The 22,895-nt window shown below is 39.1% G+C and overlaps 1 protein-coding gene across 7 annotated transcripts in view; it reads right to left on the reverse strand.

Moving 5' to 3' along the window:
• Positions 1-22,895, reverse strand: part of SMARCA2 (SWI/SNF related BAF chromatin remodeling complex subunit ATPase 2) — a 112,613-nt gene that overhangs the window by 83,986 nt on the left and 5,732 nt on the right. For 6 of the 7 annotated variants that reach the window (XR_013777106.1, XM_079329966.1, XM_079329962.1 and 3 more), the window contains exons 2-3: positions 15,202-15,462; positions 8,004-8,127 (exon numbers count right to left, since the gene is read on the reverse strand). Coding sequence is in view for 6 of the 7 variants with exons in the window: in XM_079329966.1 (XP_079186092.1) it covers positions 8,004-8,127; positions 15,202-15,426 (349 nt within the window). In the remaining variant the exon portion in view is untranslated. The remainder of the gene's footprint in view (positions 1-8,003; positions 8,128-15,201; positions 15,463-22,895) is intronic. The other variant, XM_079329967.1, reaches the window with a different exon arrangement.

Consider the following 22,895-nt stretch of genomic DNA (forward strand, 5'->3'; position numbering starts at 1 on the left):
GAATTACCCTCTGAAGAAGCTGCTACATCAAAAGCAATCACAGTTCTGAAATGAACAGTGCTTGTAACTCATTACAGCACTTGAAGTGGTTTTAATTCTGAATATTAATTACACTACATATTTTCTTGAGCTTCCCAAAGCACAACAGAAAGCTAGTTGTTGGGGATTCTGTCCACCAAGAGTGAAAGAGATAACAATATTTACTCACTTCACTCTGGTACTGTGAAACACAAATGATTCTCTTACAGGGTGGAAAAGTCTAAAAAAATTCATAAAAATCTAGAAATCCTCTGGTTTATTTGCATATTCCATGTTTGTAAGCCACAGATCATAACTCCAAAGATCACAGTACAGTTCATGAGATTCTGTGACATCCAACTTCCTGTCACTTTAAAATGAAACTACATCAATTTCATCTATATGATCACAGAAGAAATTTTGCTCTCAGCTTCGCTGCTCTTACTGACCCCGTCAGTAAAGACAACATAGACAAAGCCTCAAAGTAGTCTCTGGGATGACAGCAGCCATAAGTCACTAGAACTTAAAGAAATGAAGAGATTAGAGAGTCTGAAAGAACTGAAATTTGTGCTCAACTTAAATAAAGGTTGTAAACATAAAGACAGAAGAAAAAGAAGAAAGGATTTCAGTTCTCCTATAAAAAGGAAAATGAGATAGAAGTACAGTGGGAAAAAGGGGATTTGTGATAGAAAAAGATTAGACAAGACAGAAATAGACCAAGTTCAAATTAAAAATTATCATGACAGGAAAGGAACATGATTTTGGCAAGAATAAGAGAAGCTACACAGTTCAAGAGAAAAATAAGAGAGAAGTTCAAAGAAAAGGAAGAAAGAGATGTTAAAAAGTTAGAACTACTGGAGCTATATACTAGTTCAATATAAAAATTGTCTATACATCGCTTGTCGATGATAAAAAGTATGATACATAACTCAAGTTTACTCCACTTATCTATCTTCTTCTACTAACTTACTTTTACCTTTTTACTATTGTAAGAGAAGAGGGGAAGGTACAAATCCTTCTTGCAGAGCACACCACTTAAAAAGCACCCATCATACCACAACAAAACAAAAAATACACAATTGAATTAGTGGTTTATACTATGAAATGGGGTTTATTGCAATGTTTATCCATAATTACATTTCTAAATCTCAGGATTTACTTTAAATGGCATCCAACTGGAATTATACTGTTTTCTGAACTATTTTTGAAAAAATGGTCTCTGTCCCTCCTCAAATTATTCAATCCAATTTATAAATTCCGTAATGAATGATAGATTTCAGACCCAAGATCTTGAAATACATCCGAACTACAAAAGTTTAGAATAGTGGTCTAACATGTTGAGTATTTGTTTTGAGTCTGACCGTTCAAGCTGCAAAGTCTGTGACTAAGTTTTGCAGACAAGTTTTCAGAAGCAGGCATTTTTTGATATTTCCAAATACATATTTATTACTTATACTTTCTCCCTTCCCCCAACTCCTCTGCAGTAGAATTGCTAACAACAGAAAACTGTGCTTGACAAGAGGAAGAATGAAAACAAAATTCCCATAAAATCAGGAAAGAACAAAATACTTCCAAACTTCTTCCAGAGGTCTTAACATGTGGCATTTACACAATGTAAATTTTGTGACAATATATGAAAATTTTCCTTTAAAGTCTGAAAACTTTCATATGATGACAGTGACAAAAGTTACAGTCAAAAGTCTGTCCAAATAAAGTATTTATACTACTTGCTTTTTTTCTATGTTATTACACATACAACACAGATAAGCACACACACAGAATCCCCTAGAATTGAGTTTAACCACCATAAAAGGACAATAGTAACCTACAGTTCTGAACAACATAGAGAATAGAAGTCACCCACTACCAGGAAAGGGAGGTCAAAGAATGCCTATAACATAAAACTGGGGTAATTTCTAAGCTTTGTCAGGTTTCTCCATATCTTGTCTAAGTTCTAAAAACCTTTAATGATGATGATTCCTAATCACTCTCGTTCTGAATTTCCTTTCCCTTAAGTCCCATCAGAATTTCACTTACACAATTTGTAAACAATAATTCTCTGTTTTTACAGTGCATCTTTGAGGAGAATCTTGTCTGTCTTCTTCATAATCCATCAATGGGTCATAGAAGAAGCTGCAGCAGAAACCCTTCTCAAGTTTTCCTAACTGTATGTATAATCAGAAACATATTTAATCCCACTTAGGTATCAACTTGTTCAGCAAAAATACAACAAACACAGCACACAGTAAACAATGTATTTTCTTTGCAGTATTAACATTGGAAGAAATACTAGTTTTAGCACTTCTCCAAGTACTACTGGAGAGTAGTGTGTATACAAAGTTTCTGTTTTAATTGCTTTTTGTTTCACCTCAATAAACAGAAACAGTAGCATCTTTCTTTTCTGTTTTAAGGCTGAAAAATAAGATCACTAAAAATTGAGACACTTTTATCCTCCACTTTTAATGCCATAATGAAACAGAAAGAATACCTACAAATAAATTCAGAAACCTAGTAATAATACAAAAAGTATCAAAGTTTTAGCAGTCCAAACAGTGGAATGTTCAACAGAGGGAACTGCCACAAAAATGTATTAAATCTTAAACAATGAAAGTGTTGGAGGAACATATAGGTCATATCTTTATGCTAAAATCAAAAGCAAAGGTGTCTTTGTACTCAAGAATATGACTGTAAGAAAATTTTTGGATTTGGAAGATATGGACAGGATTGAAGAAATATAGCTGTGTAACTCATTGAACTGTCAGTTCAAACATCAATTGAAGTTAGTTTAAAAAACAAAATAAAGGAATGAAGCACATCTCCACAACACACAGTACAGAAGCACAGTGTCTTGGAACATTGTGGATAGTTAGTCCATCTCCAATTGAGGCAACAAACCTTCCTAAGGCAAGCAATATATAAAATTTCCCTATCATAAGTTCAATAAACATTGAACAATGTGAACAATGTGAACCATGAACAATGAACGTTGCCTGTGAAGTAGTAGTACGTTAGTGAATTACAGAAGTTAAAAAATGGTATGTCTTTTTAAGTTCAACAAATACTGCATGATCAATAAAAATTAATAGAGATCAAGTCGCAAAACTCCAAATTCCTTCGGCCCTTATGTTTCCACTTACAAACAGCAAGAAATGATAGCCAATCAATACAAATTGGCCTTCATTTCACTGCTGTATCACAGTAACTTCATTTGCTTTTTAAAAACCCCAGAAAAAAGTCATAAATTTTTTATTGTCCATAGTTTACTCACATAGGAATATAGTTTCTAATTCAAAATCATAACATGTAGTAAGCTACATGTTGGAGCATTGTATTTTCTATTCATTTAACTTAATACCTTTGTTTTGATGCTAATAAGACTAAACAGGGACATCATTGTACATAAGTTCAAGAAAAGAGAATCTGTCACCAAAACTAGTCAGGAATGTTACCATTTCTCCAATCTAGTAGTAAGACTGGAAGGAGCAACTGCTGGGGAGAAATACACCAATTTATAGTATTTTCCCCCATAAATTAATGTCAGACTTCTGAAATTTATCCTATTGCAGTATGCAAGAAAAATGTGATGACCTGTCTGAGCTAGTAAAACATTCTTTCTGCATGACTCACATCTCACTGAGCATCAATAAAAAGTAAACCCAGATACTAAATAATAAAGTTGCATACCTTAAGTTAGTAATTACTGTTGGTTAAAAAAATGCAAAAAATCTCAGAACAGTAATTGCCATTCAACCAGTGAACAGGCACTTAAGTAAAATGACACAGTTCTGGTAGATTTAGCTTTCAAATGTTCCTCACTTACTCATCATTCATTTCACCTCAGGAAAGGACAGTTAATTATTTTTTGACATAGGACACAAGAATCATTACTTCCAAAATTCTTTATCAACTTTCTCTTGTTCATTCACAACACTGTTTCCTACTCTAGCTTACCACTCCTTCTCAGAATCTTGGAGCCTGTGAACAGGCAGATTTCTGTCAATAATGGACCACACTACAGCTACAATAATCTACCTAACTTTTCCAAAACAGACCAGTGACTCTTGACATTTAAACTTCTCCCTTTGGTCTATGTAATAGATGAGAAACACATTCAGTGCTGACTTAGCTTTTGTATGGCACAAAACTTACCACAAATACTTGGGTAGTCTTTGTTTCAAAGGTTAATTATCTTCATTAAGTAAGATGCAGCTAGTTAACACATTCGGAATTCAAATAATTTTGCAGCTAAATTTGCAAGTACCAAAATACACAGCTTTCTTTGTCTTTTATTATTTTTTTCCCCTTTAAAGAGTCCATCTATTACTAACCATTCTATTGTCTGAAAAAGTGAAGACTGATGAAGTATTCCTTGAATTCTCTCATCAGAAAAATTAAGAAATGGAGCTTAACATTCCCCAGGATAAAACAAACATACTCTTCTCAGCAGTACAGCCTGCTTTTCATGATACAGTTTATACTACTACACAGCCAACTATTTTGCTCCTAGACATGCATTGTTGTTGGCTGTGCTAAAATGTATGCTAGAAAAATAAGCACATTCTTCTCAGATTCTGATCAGCCTTTGCAACCAACTTGTTCATTACTCACTGCTAAACCTCTCTGCTGTATGTAATTTTTATCTGTACTGACTGCAAATATTTTTCCAGATCACAAATACCTTGAACAGCATTGAACCAAAACAGATTTCTACAATACTAGAAAATTCACAATCTGATGATCATCTTCTAGTTATAGTTCAGTTTACAGTCTGTCTTGTCATTATCTTAACATATTTAATGCAGATTATATTGATCTTGCTTAGTGATATCTTTGTCGCAAATCACAGTAACATACAAGCTAAGGAATTTTTACAATTCTACCAGGCAGACAAGGAATGCTACTGGCCTTAACAATGCATAGAAGCCCCACACACGGGCTAAGATAGTTTTGCCTGACAATTGTACAAATACTGTATCATACTTGTTGACATTTTAATGAAGCAATTAAACTTATGATCTCTACAGAAAAAAGACAGACTTGTCTGACTAGTATATAAAAATAATATAATAATATCATATTTACATAATATATGATAGCAAATTTATCAGACAAAAGGCTGACCTTATTCCATCAGAGGGACTTGGACAAGCTTAAGAAGTGTGACTGTGTGAACCTCATGAAGTTTAACAAGTCTGAGAGCAACATTCTGCACAAGGGTTGAGGCAAACCCTGGAACCAATACATACTAGGGGTTGAGAGCAGCCCTGCCAAGAAGGGCTTGGGGATATAAGTGGACAAAAAGCTTGACATGATCTGTTACAGAAAGCCAAATGTGTCCTGGCCAGCAGGGCCAGGCAGGGGATTCTGTGCCTCTGCTCTGCTCTGCTGAGACCCCACCTGCAGTGCTGCACCCAGCTCTGGGGTCCCAGCACAGGAATGACATGGAACAGTTGGAGAGGATCCAGAGGAAGCAACAAAGATGATAAGAGGGATGGACCACCTTTCCTTGTAATGACAGGCTGAGAGAATAGGGGTTGTTCCCCCTGAAAAAGGGAAGGTTTCAGGGAGACCTTATTGTGGCCTTTTGATACTTAAAGGAGGCTTAAAAGAAAGCTGGAAAGAGACTTTTTAAAAGGACTGTAAACACAAGAAAAGGGGAATGGTTTATACAATAAATTCAGACTAGTTGCAAGGAAGACTTTTTTTTTTTTTTATGAGGGTGGTGAAACTCTGGCCAGGTTTCTCAGAAGAGCTGGTAGATGCCCCATCCCTGGAAACGTTCATGGTCAGTTTCAACGGGGTGCTGAACAACTCTGAATTACAACAGGGCTCTGATTTAATTGAAATGTACACTGCAAAAGGGTTGGATAGACTTAGTTGGAAGACTTTTAAAGGTGCTCATCCAACCCAAACCATACTATGTTTCTATGATTCTGTGATTTTTCCAGAAAACTATTCTTGATGGTCTGAGTTATAGACAACATCACAAAGAATTAAAAGATAAGACAATTTTTATTTTACCTACAACAATATTGACTGGCACACAGCCATTCTTCCAAGTTTACAAATTAATCAGCAAATTTAGGGCAATCCATTTCCTGGGGTTTTCAACTTATTCAGCTTCTTTCCTCAAATGTCCCCCTGAAAATATTAATTAGTGCATATTTATCTACTTCAATTTGAGGACTACAAACAATAAGCTATGAAAAAACCAGACCTAGAAATCATGAGGTGTAACTTCTATTTGACACTTACATTGTTAAAAATTATACACAACTGTGTAATGTAAGCTCAACTATCAGATGCCTACGCAGAAGTGAACTTCATAATAAGCCTTGGTTTCTACCATACCCAACTGAAGATTTTGACAAGACTTCAGAAGTTACCAGGCATCTTTCCGTGGATCCTCAGAGAAGTCACACTGTCCTTTTGTCACGAATGTTGGCATGGGTAAACTTCCTTTTACCACACTGCATATTTCCACAAAATTTGTAAAAGCACAAGTCTCCTGCTTTCTCTAATGTTGTGGGAAATCAGACAGAAAACATCCAATAGGCTGACAGGCTATTAAAGAACCTGTTTTCCTATTGTGAACCTCTACACTAAATGCAAAAACCAACAAGTCTGCTAGATGGGACTTTGTCCAGCAAGTATCAGAACAGCATCAAGTGCCATCACCAATTTTTTGTAGAAAAGACAGCAGTGTAAGAACAAAAAAAAAAAAAATTGGAGATAAGAGAGGCAATGAAAGCTAAAACAGTCCCCTATAACATCAAAAAAAGTACCTGGAATATTAGAATATCTGGGGATTTTTTTGACCACTTCCTTTAAAAGCCTGCTCCACATCAGAAATCTAGAGATCTCTGCTTACAGTTTAACAGTTGCTGGCATACACAAAAAAGAGAGTAGGAATCTGTAGTCACAACCCTTACAAAGTTGCTACTAATACAATCAATCATCTTTTTGTAGTGCAAAATAACCTGGAAAGCTGACCCAAGGCAGCACAAAGGAAAAAAAAGCAACTCAGAAGCTACTTGTATTTGAAGCATTTGCAACCCATGGTTCTTTCAATACAGTTTAGACTAAACACTCTGGTCATTTCATCCCAAGCAAAAGCGTGCCCTAAATGCAAAGACAAGCAAAATTTGTCTCTCAGATGATCATGCTTACATTTTTTGAAATCAACAAAAAAGAAAGTTTCACCTGATGAAGAACTTGTCTCTGCAAAGTCAGTTCTATTTTACTTAATTGATATTGAAAGGTTTAATTGAAAAACATTACTTTCTAATTATCTGGCTCCCAGACTGGGATTCAGCTGGCAAGTTACAGGGTAGAGGTTTCAGTTGCACAGCACTGAAAAGCACAAAGAAGTTCAGGACCACCTCCTAATTGGTCTGTACAGAGTGTGTCACACCAAGAGCCTAGTATCATTTGGGATTATTCAGGTGATGTAGTAAAACAATTAAGTATACAACACAGCAAGCTTCAGCTGCTGTTGAACTTATTAATACTAGTGGGCGTTTCCAGTTAAATCTCCAAAATACCAAGCTGCTCATAGAATGCATGTCCTTTTATGTTCTAACCTACAGGACACAAAGAAGGCATGTACCAATGTATTAAAAAGAGTTTATCTTCTGGCATAAAAAACATTGGAAAGAACCTTGATGAGCACTTGAAGATAATAAATCATATTAAAATGCTTCACATTTACAGTAGCCACATAAGGTAAGAAGCAAGTTCATGGGCTTTTTCTTTAGAGATTTAGAAATCTGGGACAGACTTGCTCCAGCCACAGACTTGAACCTTAGCTTTTTTCCAATACATGCCTAATGGATTCTTCATAAAGCGAAGGGATTCATCTTGCCCTGTTCAGCTTTTCCAAACAAAGCTGAAAGGAACTAACTGGCAATCTGTTACATGGAACTGTAGACTCTCTGTGGAAAATGAGGCCCCAAAATCATACAGCATGCACAGTATGGATAAACCTTGGCTATGTTGATCCATTGGACTCTGAGGTGGGCCCATTCCAGGATGAGGAGGTCGCATACTCTTCATGGAGCCACAATGAACATCTTCAACCATTCCTTTTTCATGCAAGCCATCAATAGACTGTGAAAACAAAAAAAACTATTTAGAGAGAGATAGCATACAAATCCACAACAAAAATATGAAATAACTCAGAATCTAAACAAATACATGAAGAGCAAAGCATACAAAATAATCAAAAAAAAGGAACCTCTGCCCTGAAAGTATACATTTAGGGAACCATAGAACATTATCAGACTGCTTGTCCTCTGTTTCCTTTTTGCCTTCTTTTTTTCCTTATGAACTGTTTGGCAATGGTAGGGAGGCAAATTGTCCACATACAAATACATAACCTGTATTGGCTCATTGCAAAGCAGTGTAATATGTTAGGTACACACCAACTTACGAAAGCAGAGCCTGTGGCTTAACCTAAGTTATTTTTAGCCCAAACTTTGCCCTTTCAGTCATTGCTCTACTGGAATGTCCTGAACATTATTTCTCTTCAAAAACAGGGGTGACATTGCAGGAAGTAATCTCTTCTTTGCTGACAAAAAGAAGGATAGGCAGTCAAGGAAGGAAAAAACACTACTTGTGCTCCCTACAGCTTGTCACCCCATACACTCCTCAAAAACTGCAGTTCCCATGGTACTTTCAAAGACAGAACAGCTCCAAGTGCTCTCTTTAGAAAGTGGAAAAAAGATAGCTTGGAGTCTGAGAAACAAGCTGAAGGCATTCTGGGCACTGAAACAGGCTCCATAACAGAAACTGAAGGACTCTGAAAGTGAAAATAAGGAAAAACTAACATTGGAAGAAAGATGTCCTAAGAAACAATGAAGTTTTCCATGAAAGCAAAACTTATATCTGAAGGGATTTTGCTAATTAACTTCTAACTCAGAGCTCTGTAAGGCTTTTTATTAGGAAGGAAAAGACGACCATCATTTACTTAGCCTCTCTCTACAGAAATACATGCTCTGCCCCACTCTAACACATGCATCCATGCACACTAAATGCTGCTGCTGAAAATCCTACTGTCAAAGGAGACCTCGTGGTCTGTTTTATCTAAATGTACACCTATTTGTTGAGAATTCTTTTTAAAAAGAGACTTAAGATAACTTGTGGGAAATGAAGGGAGTTAATTAAACGAGTGTGCAAGAACCTACATCAGCTCAGAGAAAAGTGTCACATTCCTTACTTTTGAGTAATTTGTTGCATGCAACTCAATTTCAACAGAACTAAACAAAAATCACCCTTTCAACAAAAGAAAAAAAAATTCTAAATTTCAATTCATAAACCATTCATATAAAATTTCCATTTCCCATTGCAATCATCAGATTTGACTGGAAACAACACACAGAATCTGCTCACTGAATCTGTTGTTGAGCATTTTTGAAGGACTTCGCTATAATTTTTCCTCATCAGAAATTTGGGTTGAAAGGAGGAAAGTTATAGAAAAGCCAAAATAAAATGGATTTTTTCACGTTTCATCGAATTAGTTAATTGCCATGACAGTATACAAATATTTGTGGAAAGAAAAAATACACACTACTCAAGAACCTATTTTTGATCGCAAGAACTTGGGATATGGAATAGAAATGTAGACTGAATGACTGATGACTGACACTAAAAATAGTTCCACTTTGCTAACCAAGTAACTCCCGGTGCCCTTTTCTGAGGCATAAAGATCCCTCCCTCTCTCTTTGCTCCTGCTTACAAAGATAGCCAATGCAGAAGAGAACACTGGCTTCACATTCTGTCTGTACAAGCTACAGTAACAGTACTAACAGTACGACAGAAACCATAACACCTATAAAGCTGGACGCATTCTTATTTTTTCATGGTATATGCTGGCTGTCATGGTTTCTCTATGGCTGCCAAAAGGAGGAGACTTGCTAGTAACTTGATCTGATTTCCAGAACAGAAGACTCTAGCTGTACACATTTGTGGTGTGGGTAGCTGCAGGGTAGGTTTCACTGCACTAATAGGTGGCAACCATGAAACCCCTGGGAACACAAACAGCTTGTATGGGAATAAGAAGGCACACAGCATGCATACATCAGAAGTACCAGCATAAACAGGGTGGGAAAGGAGCTATCAGTTGCAAAAGAACAGCAGAGAAAAATGTGGTCTTAGACATAAGGAATTTTAAAGAAAATCAAACAGGATGAGAGAGGTAGTGACATGACCACATAAGAAAATTTAATTCAGGGCATGCTTCTATGGAGAGAATGGATCAAAAGAACAGATTTTTGTAAAAAAACTATTAAACAAAAGACACAAGACATAAAAACAATTGTAGCAACTGAAATGCTTGAAGTCTAATGGAAGGAAGATGAAATACATAGCAAGAAAGAGGTTTGCATTTGTGTATTTTCAAAACTTTTGCGGTGAAAAAACTAAAAAACTAAATTCATTAGAACTCACAAATCAACTTTTTACTAATAAAAATACAAAAGATGAAGATGGCATAAACTTCTCTGAAGCCAAAATTAATTTTAATGATTATACAATTGTTAATGTATGTAGAGACTGGTACTTCCAAGAATGTATTTCATCTCAAAGCATCTCTACTGGTTATAAAAAAATGTATATAATAGGGAAGGCAATTCAGCAGAGGACAACAGTGGACTACAAGAACTGAGGAATAGTTATTCTTGATAACTTTTCTGAATCATTGTATAGTTACAGAGGTAGACGATAACTCTGTATCTTTGGAACAGGTTAAAACTTACACAGGGTATCTTACACAGAATGTAATTTCTGTAAATTCTTCAGTCCTCTATAGATTATTAAAGCTATCTTCCACAAAGACATTGTTGGGATAAGTAACCTGTATTACCAATAAAGCACCACTATCATACTGGGCTACTTTTTTTATTTTAGTCTTCTACCATGACAGAAAGAAGGGAAACAGGAAGTTGAGACATATTCAATTTTGAGTAGAAATTACAATTTTGATTGATCCCCGTAAGTAAGGAAACAAGTACTGAACAGGCCAAATAAACAACACTTCTAGAAACAGAATGAGGGATGAGCTTCAACTGTAGGCTAGCACATGCCTATAGACTTGGCAGACTTACAGACTTACATAACGTCTAATGCATAAGGAACATTCTGCCTACAGTGCTTTTACTCTGAATTTAGCAGCTAAGGTCTTCTCACAGATACACTGCAGTTTGACCTATTTTCAGGTAAACTGTGACATTACAGTGTCTGGGTTTTTTTGTTTTAATCCACCTTTAAAAAAAAAATCAAGCAAAAACCCACTCCAACCTTAAAATCAAAGACTGAGTAGTAGACTAGTTTTCTTGCAGACCATACATCCTCTAAAACAACAAAATTACACAGACCAAACAGCAGTCACGTAACTGCCACATAACCACACAAACAACTGACATGCACCCCTGATGGACAACTAGTCTGACTGTGGTTTTTGCAGCATTAAACTGGCCATTAATCTCTAAAAAAAATCACTAAATCACCATTTTATGTAAGTTCTCTCTTGATTTTTCAAGGTTGGAAATAGTTTCTCTCTTTTTTTTAGTAATGCAGACACAGACAACACAAGTAATGCAGTGAAGATGCCTGCTGATGTTGCATATTGTTACTTCTAGAACCATGACAGAACAACTTTGGTTCTCAGAATGTCTAATGTGCATAGATCTGTATAATAACACCTGTAATGGGAAACCATTTACCTTCTGTTTTAATGGAACATCTGAGTGAACAATTAACATATTTAGTAAAAACTACTGTATTTCTTAAGATTTTTTTCATTCCCTCACATTTTATCTCACTCACCAAAACCAGTAATACTGCCCATGACATCACTGTAATGACTCCACAGTCAGCAACCATTTACAGTACATCCCATTACAAATTCACAAAAAAAGTGATTATGCATCAGGTTACAATTAAATGGAAAATAAAAGAAACAAAGAGCTCACAATACTCCATCCACCCCTAAAGTGAGCACCACACAAATTAACAAGCTACAATGTTGTCATAACCAGAAGTTAAGCAGTTAAAATCATGTGGTTCAGCTGGCAGGTAAGAAGATACAGGAGGCTGTATCATAGCATCATAAAACAGCTTGGGATGGAAGGAACCTCGAAGATCATCAAGTTACAAACTCTTTGCAGTGGCAGTCTCTCAACCAGTTGCTTAGAGTCCCATCCAAACTCACCTTGAACACTTCCAGGGATGGAAAATCGACAGCCACTTTGGCAACCTGCCTCACTAGCCTCACAAGAAAGAATTTCTTCCTAGTATCTAACCTAAACCTCCTGTCTTTCAGTTGGAAACCATTATCCCTTATCCTGTTACTACCTGCCCTTCTAAAATGTCTCTCTACACCTTTCTTGCAGACTCTCTTCAGGTACTGGAAGGATGCAACAAGGTCACTTCAAAGCCTTCTCTTCTCCAGCCTGAACAAACCCAATTCTCTCGGCCCTCTCTAACAGGAGAGCTGGTCCATCCCTCTGATCATCTTGGTGGCCTCCTCTGGACTCCCTTCAGCAGTTCCATGTCCTTCCTGTACTGGGACCCCAGAGCTGGTGCAGCACTGCAGGTGGGGTCTCAGCAGAGCAGAGGGGCAGAATCCCCCTGGCCCTGCTGTCCACTCTTCTCTGGATGCACCCAGCACACGTTTGGCTCTCTGGGCTGACAGTGCCATGGCTGGGTCATGTCCAGCCTCTCACCCACCAGCACACCCCCCAAGCCCTTCCCAGCAGGGCTGCTTTGATCTGTTCATCCCCGGGTTCACCCCAGCCTGGACTGATACTTGGAGCTGCCCCATCCCAGGTGCAGCACCTTGCACGTGGCCTTGTTAAAAAACACAAGATTCCCATGGACCTACTTCTCAAGCTTGTCCAGGTCTCTCTGGATGGCATCCCATCCTTCAGATGTGTCTGCACCACACAGGTTGGTGTCACCTGTAAACTTGCTTAGTCCCTTTGCCTATGTCATTAATGAAGACATTAAATAACACTGGTCCCAATACAGACCCCTTAGGTGGCCACCCTAAGTGACCACTCGACACTGGCATCCATCAGGATTCTGAGCCATTGACCACTATCCTCTAGATGTGACTGTCCAACCACTTTCTCATCCATCTAACTCATCAAAACCATCTCTCTCCAATCTGAGAGGAGAGTGCTATGGGGGACTGTGTCAAAGGCTTTATTAATTCAGACTAAAACCATGCAACCTGGTTCTGCCTCCAGTGGAGCTTCTGTGTGATGCAGAAGGAAAGTAAGATTAGGGCAAGGAAGGTAGTAATGCTTTCTTTTAACATCTTTCAGCTTCCAAACATTTTTTCTCACAAGACTCTCTGAGGCTGTTATGATGTGTCCATTTAGCAGTGTCCCTGACAGATTTCTGAAGTATTCCTCTTCAAACATAGCTGTGATGCATCCAAAATATACTTCAGTAGAATTTGGACCTGTATTTTCCTGGAAATTTGGTTAATAGTCGTTAGGAAACTAGCAAAAAATGCAGTTAATTTATTGTTTCTGTCACACCAGTGTTTTGTAAACTAATAGTAAATTTTCCTGTAAAGAAAAAAGGTCTTCTGGTAACTAAGTGAATATACAGTCTTCAGTTTTCATATTAACAGTTCTTAAATAAAAACACTTAAGGAATTATGATTTATAAATACTAATTTTTTAGCTATCTATTGACCCTCTGGATTTTTTAAAGTGTTTTGCATTATATTATCATTTGTAACTAGTCAAACATCTAACACAGAATAAAGCTGTTTCACTTAAGCATGTGAATTTTAAAAGGAAGAACTACATGCCATTGCATACATGGGTACTCCACAAAGCAATTGTGCAACTGGGACACTTTTGGTACAATCCCTCACTTTCTACTGCATTTCATTAAAAAAACAATATTATGATATACCATGCCTTGTTTTTATATAGCACTAAGAAAAAAGAAAGTCTTTATTTGGTCCAGCTGCAGGTAGCTGACCAGTTTTTTAACTACACTAAACACTCAAGTGATATTTGCAAATTAATCTACAGGAACCCTTCTACAGCATTTCTTAGAAATGGAAAGCTGGATCACAGCCTCCTTCATTTCAGCTAGTGTTTGTTGTATCAAAAATTTTTTAGTTCTTTATGTAAAAGATGGTAATCATGTCCCTACTGACTATAATATTTTATTTTTTTTTTAATCCCTACTGATATTATTTTAATGAATGAAACTGATTCATATGTGAGTGTCAAAATGAAGATGTCACTTCAAGAGGAAAATTAAAACATGTTTCTCTTACTCTAAAACTGTTTTTTAGTAATTTTTTCTCTATGTGCATATAACAATTCCAAGTGAAATCAACAATAGCTGCCAAAACGTTTTCAGTATATTGGCTCTGTAAGCTGCTACTACATATTTCTGAGTAGACATCAGTGCAACCAAAATTATTCTGGGGTCTAAATCTCTGGTATACAACCAAACAAAAATGACAATACATAAAGATACGGTTCTTACAAGGGAATTTTCGCACAGGAAAGTACTTCCTCAAAGCAAAAAGCATTATTGGTAGTCTAAGCACAAATACCATTTTAAGTGTATAACAATAACCACTGAAGTACAATTACTGACATGCTCTACATGACATATTCCCTTGTAAGACAGAGTCATTATAAACTAACTTGAAAGCCACGTTTTCCAAACACATTTTCCATATGGAAGAGTAAACAAATTAGTAACACAAATCCTTTAAGGCGGATTAGGTATTTTTTTATTAAGAACAATTTCATGCAAAATTGAAAAACACCCCAGAAAAAAACACATGCTACGTCCAACAGACAAGAAGAAAAAAGATGGTTAGAACGGTGTGCCTTAAAGTTTTAACACTATCAGTCATTTATTTTCTCCCTAGTAACATCTGTCTTACTGAAAATACAGTTTACAGATGAACTTTTCCAGATTGCTAACTACAGTTCTAAGTAGTCTACTAAGAACAACTAAGGAAGCTGTGTTTAATATGATACATGAATAATTTTTAGTAATAAGGAAAGAAGTAAGAGTGTAGTTGAAGTTCTGCAGGTGATGTGTAAGAGCAGTTAAGCAGGTCTAAACATAGTTCAAGTAGCTCTTTTCATCAGTGGAGAGAACTCTAGGTAAAAATGTTCACTTGTAATTAACTATTACCTTATGCATTTGATGCATGCCTTCTTGCGGATAATCTGTAGGCCCCATGGTCGGCATTGGATGTGGGACACTGGGCGGACCAGGACTCGGCCCCATCATGCTGTGAACGGAGCCAGGAGATGGCCCTGGTCCCGGACTAGGCCCCAGGATCGGTCCAGGTGAAGGGCCTGGTCCAGGGGAAGGACCAGGATGAGGCATGGCGCCAGGGTCTGTAGGCGTGGACATCTATTTTCTGTCTCCTTTTCAATTAGCAGAATAGCTCTAATAACAAAAACAAAACAAAACAAAAACAAAACCACAGTTTCTATGTGACATTAGCGACATGGAAAAAATTTAATAAAATCTACTGGCAGTTGTTACACACACACACACACATATATATACATAAACATGCAACTTGTCATCAGCAGAAAATGTTTACACGATCCTTAATGCTGCTCATTAGCTTGATCATCCTTCTAAAAGCTCACCAGAAAGATAAGGACCCTGATAATTCCATCTGTTTCTGGACATTTGTATGGTATTCACAGAACAAAGCAGCTGGTGTGCTATGAGAAACATCTACCACAAACAACAGGTGAACTGACTTGCTATCACCAGATGTGTCATGTGGGCCAAGCACAGCATAGTAGTACTAAAAGCAGGAAAGAGAGCCGGGCATCACTATAACCTATGTGTTAAAAAGCATCTTTCCCTAAACAGCTGTGACTAGCCTGAAATTTGTACTTGTAAAATTCATGGTAATACAAGAATTCATGGTGAAACAGGAATTAAAAGGGTTTTTTCATTGGTCTGAGAGCATACATGGAGCCACCAGCCTGCCCTGGAATGGCTGACTGGGCACAGGCGGAGCCAGTAGTGACAGTGACAGGCTGGAACACAGCCTAACTGCCCCAAATCACTCCTTGCCAAGGCAAACAGCTCCAGTGTGGAGCCATGGACTGCAGCAAGCAGGTCTGGAGCCAGGGGAACCACAGGGGAGTGCTGATACCCACCTGGAACCAGCAGCTTGCTCTAAAGTGGCTGACTAAGTGTGAGTGCAGTCAGCAAGGACGGGGGCTGCTCCCACTCTCTCAAATGGAGTCCTAGTGAACATGACCAGCTGGGAGCTGCCATTTGGGAGCAGCCAACAGAGGTGGTGAACAGACCCAGCAGTTGGAGAAGAAGGGCATAATCTTATGCTCCCTCAGGTACGGTTTTGACACACCACAGAGCTCATTCCTGCTGAAGTCACCTCATCAGCCATGCCAGAAGCCTCCAGCCAGCAGGACTATCCAATGGCAGATGCAGCTCTTCAGGATTCAGGCTGCCAGGAGTGCCTAGCCAGGAGTGCCTAATGCCTCCCGTAAGGCTGGGGCTGACCATCACTTCTCACCAAAGATGTGTTATTGTAAGTGAGCCATCACCTGGTTAAGGAGCCATGGGTGAAGTGAACAGCCTGCACAGTACTTGCAAGATTGAGATATTGACAGGCTATTATCGAAGAGTCTCAGAAGCCTCAAACCTCAACTGAAGAGAAGATGCAGGTGGACTCAGAATCCTACCAAGCAGTAAGGCAGGGGTCTCTCGAACACAGTCACTGGCCACACTGGGCAGAACACTCTTCCTCCTGACAACTTGCAGTTAACAAATAGGACAGATGCCATTAAAAAGAAGTATGATGACTTGGAATGGGCAGAACAGCCAACTGATGAGGTAGACAAAGGCCCTTCTGGGACGGGGGAACCATCTGAGGCAAGACATCCTGTCACCCTCATCACAACCGCCCCTGTTAATTAAAAAGGAAGGGTAGTCGATACAGGTGATTCTCTTCTTAATGGAACTGAAGGCCTGCTATGCAGACGAGACCCAAGCCACAGAGAAGTCTGCTGTTTCTCAGGGGCACATGGCTCCAAAATTGGGTGACATCGGCAGATGCTTGTTTTGGTTTTTTTTAATTTTTATTTTTTTTATCATGGCATGGTCTATACAGCAGTTCATGTACCAATACCTTTCGCAGAGTGGAAAAAGGATTCTACCACAAGAGTTAGCAGGGCTCATTGACAAAGCTTTAAAATAGATTGGAAGGCAGGAAGGGGATAAAACCAGGCTTGCCAGTGGCAAGCAATGGGATGGCACACCAAAACTTGAGGAACTGAGATCACTCAATCTGCTCCATGTGCAGGCTACAATGAACTACACAGCATGAGAAAGGAGCAAGGGGAATCTTTGGCCTAGTGCCAGAAATACAACATCACTGGCATAAACAAAACTCAGTGGGATGAGTAGCGTGACTGGTGTGCCATTCTGGATATTTACAGGCTCTTCAGGAGGGATAGGCAGTGGAGGTAATAAAGCAGAGGTAGAGCATCATTTAAAACAGGAACAAAAACATAGGGAACTTACAACTGGTAACAGCAGGATTGAGACCCTCTAGCATAAACAAATAATGAGGATGTCATCATGGGAGGCTGCTATAGATCATACAGGCACAACAATGACATCGCTTCCTCAAGTAACACCTTCAAATTTCTCTATAAGGGGTAATTAAACCTGCTCTATGTTAACTGGGGACACCACACAGCTGGCACAATCAACTCCAGGGAATTTTTAAACCACCTGGATGCAACTTCATGGTTCAAGAACCAAGGGAGCTAACTAGGAAAGATGTTCTCCTTGATTTCATGCTTGTTAACAGAGAGGGTCTCATGAGTTAAATGGTGATTGGTGGCATTCTTGGCCACAGTGTCGACAAGGTAACCAAGGTTAAAATCTCTGACAGAAGGAAAAGTGCCAGTGTAACCTCAACTCTGGATGTGAGGAGAGCAGAATTCAGACTGCTCAGGGAGTTGTGAGTAAGGTACCCTGGGAAAATGCTTCCACAGGTGCTGGGGTCTGTCAGTGCTGGTCACATTTTAAGCACCATCTTCTAAGAGCACAGGAGGAGACAATTCCCAAATGTCAGAAGTCGAGGTAGAAGACAGCTTGCTCAGCAGGAATCTTCTTTGGGAGGTAGAGCAAAGAAGGAAGGGGTAGGCTCAGCAGAAGCAAGGTCAGGTGACGTGGGAGGAATACAGACATGCTGCTCACCTCTGCAGGGAGAAAATCTGTCAGGCTGAAGCTCAGCTGGAGTTGAAGCTGGACACACTTGAGAGGGGTGAGAAAAAGATGGGTTTTAAATGCATTAATAGCAAAAGACAGTGAAGAAGTAACACCATCCTCTTACAGGATGGGGACGGTCACCTCACAAACAGGGACAGGGACACACATGGTGGAGATGTTTAGTGCTTTCTTTGCCTCTGATGAATTAAGGGGTCCCAGTGCCCTGAGCTGGAGGACAGTGGCTGTGACAATGATCAACTCTCAGTTCTCTGTAAATCTGTAGGGCCCAATGGAATTCAGTTGAAAATACTCAAAGAACTGGCTGATGTCATCATGAGACCTCTCTCAGTGATTTTCAAATGAACTTGGGAATGCAGATAGGTCCCCTTAGCTGGAAGCTGGTTGACGTCCCAATTTTCCAGAAGAGCAAGAAGGATGAGCCTGGAAACTCCAGGCCTGGCAGTCTCTCTTCAGTGTTTGGCAAAATTATGGAGAATATTATTCTGGGAGCTATTGAAAAACACCTGAAGGGCAAAGCAGTCATTGGTCACAGCCAACATAGGTTCATTGAAAAGTCCTGCTTGTCCAAATTAACTTACTTTTATAACAGAGCAACTCACTTGATCAAGGGTAGCCAGTTAATGTAATCCTTCTGGATTTCAGTAAAGGTTTCAATACTCTCTCTCACAATATTCTTGTGGACAAAATGTCCACTGCACAACTGGGTAAACACACCATGTAATGGATGATCAGGTGGCTGATGGGCTGAGAACAAAGTGTTACAGTGAATACAGGATGGTAATCAGGCTGGTGACCTGTCACTAGTGGGGATCCCCAGGGCTCCTCTTTAGGGCTAGTGTTCTAAAGCACTGTATCATAGAATGGTGTGGAGGGACTTCTAAGTCTGGTTCCAATCCTCCTGCCATGCGCAGGTACCCCTTCCACTGGATCAGGTTTTTCAGAGCCCAGTTCCACCTGGCCTTGAACACTTGCAGGGATAGAGATCTTCAACCTCTCTGGTCAATCTGTGCCTGTGGTTCATCACCCTCACCATAAAGAATTTCTTCCTAATAACTAATCTAAATATACCTTCTTTAAGTGCAAAACGACTGCTCCTTGTCCCGCTACTGTGTACCCACAAAAAAAGTCCCTCTCCCTCAGTTTTATAAGGCCCCTTCAGGTAGTCAAAGGCCACAGTGGGGTCTCCCTGAAATATCCTCTTATCCATGCTGAAAAGCCCTGCTCTTTCAGCCTTTCTTCACAGGAGAGGTACTCCATCCAACCCTCTTCAACTTGAAGGCCATCATCTGGACCCAGGTCCATGACTCGTGCTGGGAACCCCTTACCCAGACACAGCACTCCAGTTAGGGTCTCAGGAGGGAAGACTAGAGGGGAAGAACCAACTCCCTCACTCTGTGGGCACATTATTTTGATGCAACACAGGATACACAACAGTTGGCTTTCTGGGCTGGAAGTGCATGTTGCTGGCTTACCTTCTTAAAAGACTTGCAAGAAGGACTTGAAAGGACACTAAGTTCACAGATGATACAGAAGTGGTAGGAGCTGTTGATGCCCTCAAAGGCAAAGAGGCCCGACAGAGAAACTCAGAAAAACTGGAAGACTGGACAATCACCAACCATATGAAGTTTACCAAAGGCAAATGCCAAATTCTGCACCTGGGATGGGGCAACCCTGGATGTACAGACAGACTGGGGATGGAGACACTGGAATGCAGTGCCACAGAAAGGGACATGGGGGTCCCAGTCTGTGGCAAGTTGCACACGACTCAGCAGTGCCCTGGCAGCCAGGAGGGCCACCTGTGTCCTGGGGACATCAGGCACAGCATCACCAGCCAGGCAAGGGAGGGGATTGTCCTGCTCTGCTCTGCACTGGGGCAGCCTCACCTCCAGTGCTGGGGGCAGCTCTGGGTGGAACCCTGTAAGAAAGACATTAAAGCAATTAGAGAGTGTCCAAAGGAAGGCCACAAAGGTGGTGGAAGGCCCAAACCAGAAGCACCAAGGAGCAGCTGAGATGATTTTGCTTGTTCAGCCTGGAGAGGATACAACTGATGGAAGACCTCACTGCAGTCTACAACTTCCTCATGAGGTAAAGAAGAAGAACAGACACTGTCAGTATATCTCTCCTCTGTGGGGATCAGTGACTGGACCTAAGGGAATGGCCTGAAGTTCTGTCACAAGAGTTTTAGGCTGGATATAAAGAGAAGGTTCTTCACCCTGAGGGTTGCTGGGTACTGGAATGGGCTCCCCAGGGAAGTGGTCATGCCACCAAGCCCAACAGAGCTCTCTGGCACATGGTATGGTTTTTCAGATACCCTGTGGAGTGGCAAGAGTTGGACTCAATTATTCTTTCAGGTGATTTCCAGTTCAGGATATTCTGTGATTCTATGACTTGACACCTTGGGATCTTGTCTCTTTCCAGGATAAAACACAGTGATGTCTATGAAGCTTCTCAGTTCAAAACTCTATAGTCACCAATTCGCCCCATACAGCCCCACAACATGACCACAAAAGGAATCAAGCTATCAAATGTTCCAACTGCAAACACCATAGCTTCCTCTAAGAGGCTTATGTTTTGTATGAAGGACAACATAGATTTCCACACAACAAATAGTTCTTACACAAGTCAATCATTAAATTGCAAAATCTAAGACTGACACTCTCATAGCTGAGTCACTATGGTCATTACAAGCAAAATTCAATCCACTTAACAAAGCAGATACCTAGCACCACAACCACCTTCCAGAGGAATGTATACAGAACCATAACACAATCAAATACAATCAAATATCAATACACAATCAAATATCAATATACAGTATCCTAAAATGCCTTATTTCACAAAAGACATCTACCTATATCCATGCATTAAAATGGGTACTAAAATCTTCCCTTCTATTCACCTATTCATCCTATTTCAAATTCAACTCACAGTTCTCATAAAAACTAGCTCCAGTCTCAGGTCCATTAGTTACACTGCCATTCACAAATACATTAAACATATCCTGTATGCAAATTAGAAAAATTTATAATTCTTTTTGATAGGATTGAAAGTGCCCAAACTATGAAAAAGAGTAACTACTAGAGACCTATGTCTGCATCATTTACACCAGACTAAGTCCCTTCATCACTTTTCTTTGAGATGCACTCATCCCATCTCACAAAACTGGGAATTGTCTTAAACACATTTGTATTAAGACATTTTGTATGTCAAAGTGAAAAAAAAAAAAACAGCAAAAAAAGTAATCTATAAAATCTATAATGGGGAACAAAGTATTTGAAAATACTACTTAAATCCAACTAATAAATCCTGTCTAAAGACAGTAATGGAAATAAAGAGACAAAGCAATTTTCTCTGGCAACAATAGTCACAAAATTTTAAAAATGCAACTGACCTAAACCAGAACACAGTATGGCCCTCCCAACTAAGTATCTCCTCTCAGAACTAACCTGTTAAAAAGTTTATAGTTTAACATGTTTCAAAAATAGCTTAGTCTGTAAGTCTGAGATTACATTAAACTACCCCCCAAGAAATTAGATACCCTGCTCTCATTAAAATTCAGTAAAAGGTAGATACCTAATTCATTTAGGCCCTTACGAGTCTCATTAAAGTCAAAGCAAAAATCTGCAAAAATACAACAGGTCCAACTGCAGTGAAGTTCCATGCAGACAGTATTGGTATTATTTTGGCTAAATTCTGGTGCCTGCAATGAAAAAAGCAGTATGAAGCCAACTCCCTGCCAAAAGCCAGTGTTGACCTATTTCTCTGGACTGCTTTTTAATGAAGAGTGCCTGCTAGAATTAAAAAGCAAGGGGGAAGGAGAGGAAAAAAATAAAAAAGGCAATGTTTCCAACAAATTACAAGACCACAGTAAAATGAAAAAATACCATCTTACTATTCCAAACGATAAAGCTCTTTGCCCTGATTCTTGAACACATTACACATTGCTTAATTGTTTTTCAAGTGTTCAATCTTACAACTTCCTCTAAATGCTAACTGGAGTAGTATTATTCACATGACTTCAAATAGGATGGGTTTTTTTTCCTGAACCATTATCCCATACCACCTCTTAGATTTATTTACATCAACATGACCAATTCTCTTTTGTGAACAGCCCCAAATAAACTACCGACAACTGAATTAGCTATGGTGAATCACATGGTTCTTTTTGTGGTCTCAGAGAATTTCTCCATCTCTGCTGGACACAACCAGAGCTAAGACAGGGAAATAAAAAGGCATCTATCATATGTCAGAGTAACTTCAGCCAGATCCAAATACAAAGAAGAGCCACAAAACCAAAAGCCAAAGATTAAGAGAGACTTGGGATCACTGCTCAACTATTTCTAGATCAAACAGTTTAGTACAGCGAATATCTGCTATTGTTTTACATACACCAGAATATCTACTGCTGTTTAACATACACCAGAAAGTTTTGTAGAGGTAACTAATTCACTGTACAATATAGTCTCCATCAGTTCAACATTTCTATTATACACATTTTGATATAAACCTGCTACAAACCCACAGGTAACAAAGGCAGGGATCTTTTCCACATGAGGAAGTATTAGCAGATCCCAAACGAAAACACAGCAGGT

The sequence above is a fragment of the Erithacus rubecula genome (assembly GCF_903797595.1).
Source record: "Erithacus rubecula genome assembly, chromosome: Z".
In the NCBI taxonomy this organism is placed as follows: Eukaryota; Metazoa; Chordata; class Aves; order Passeriformes; family Muscicapidae; genus Erithacus; species Erithacus rubecula.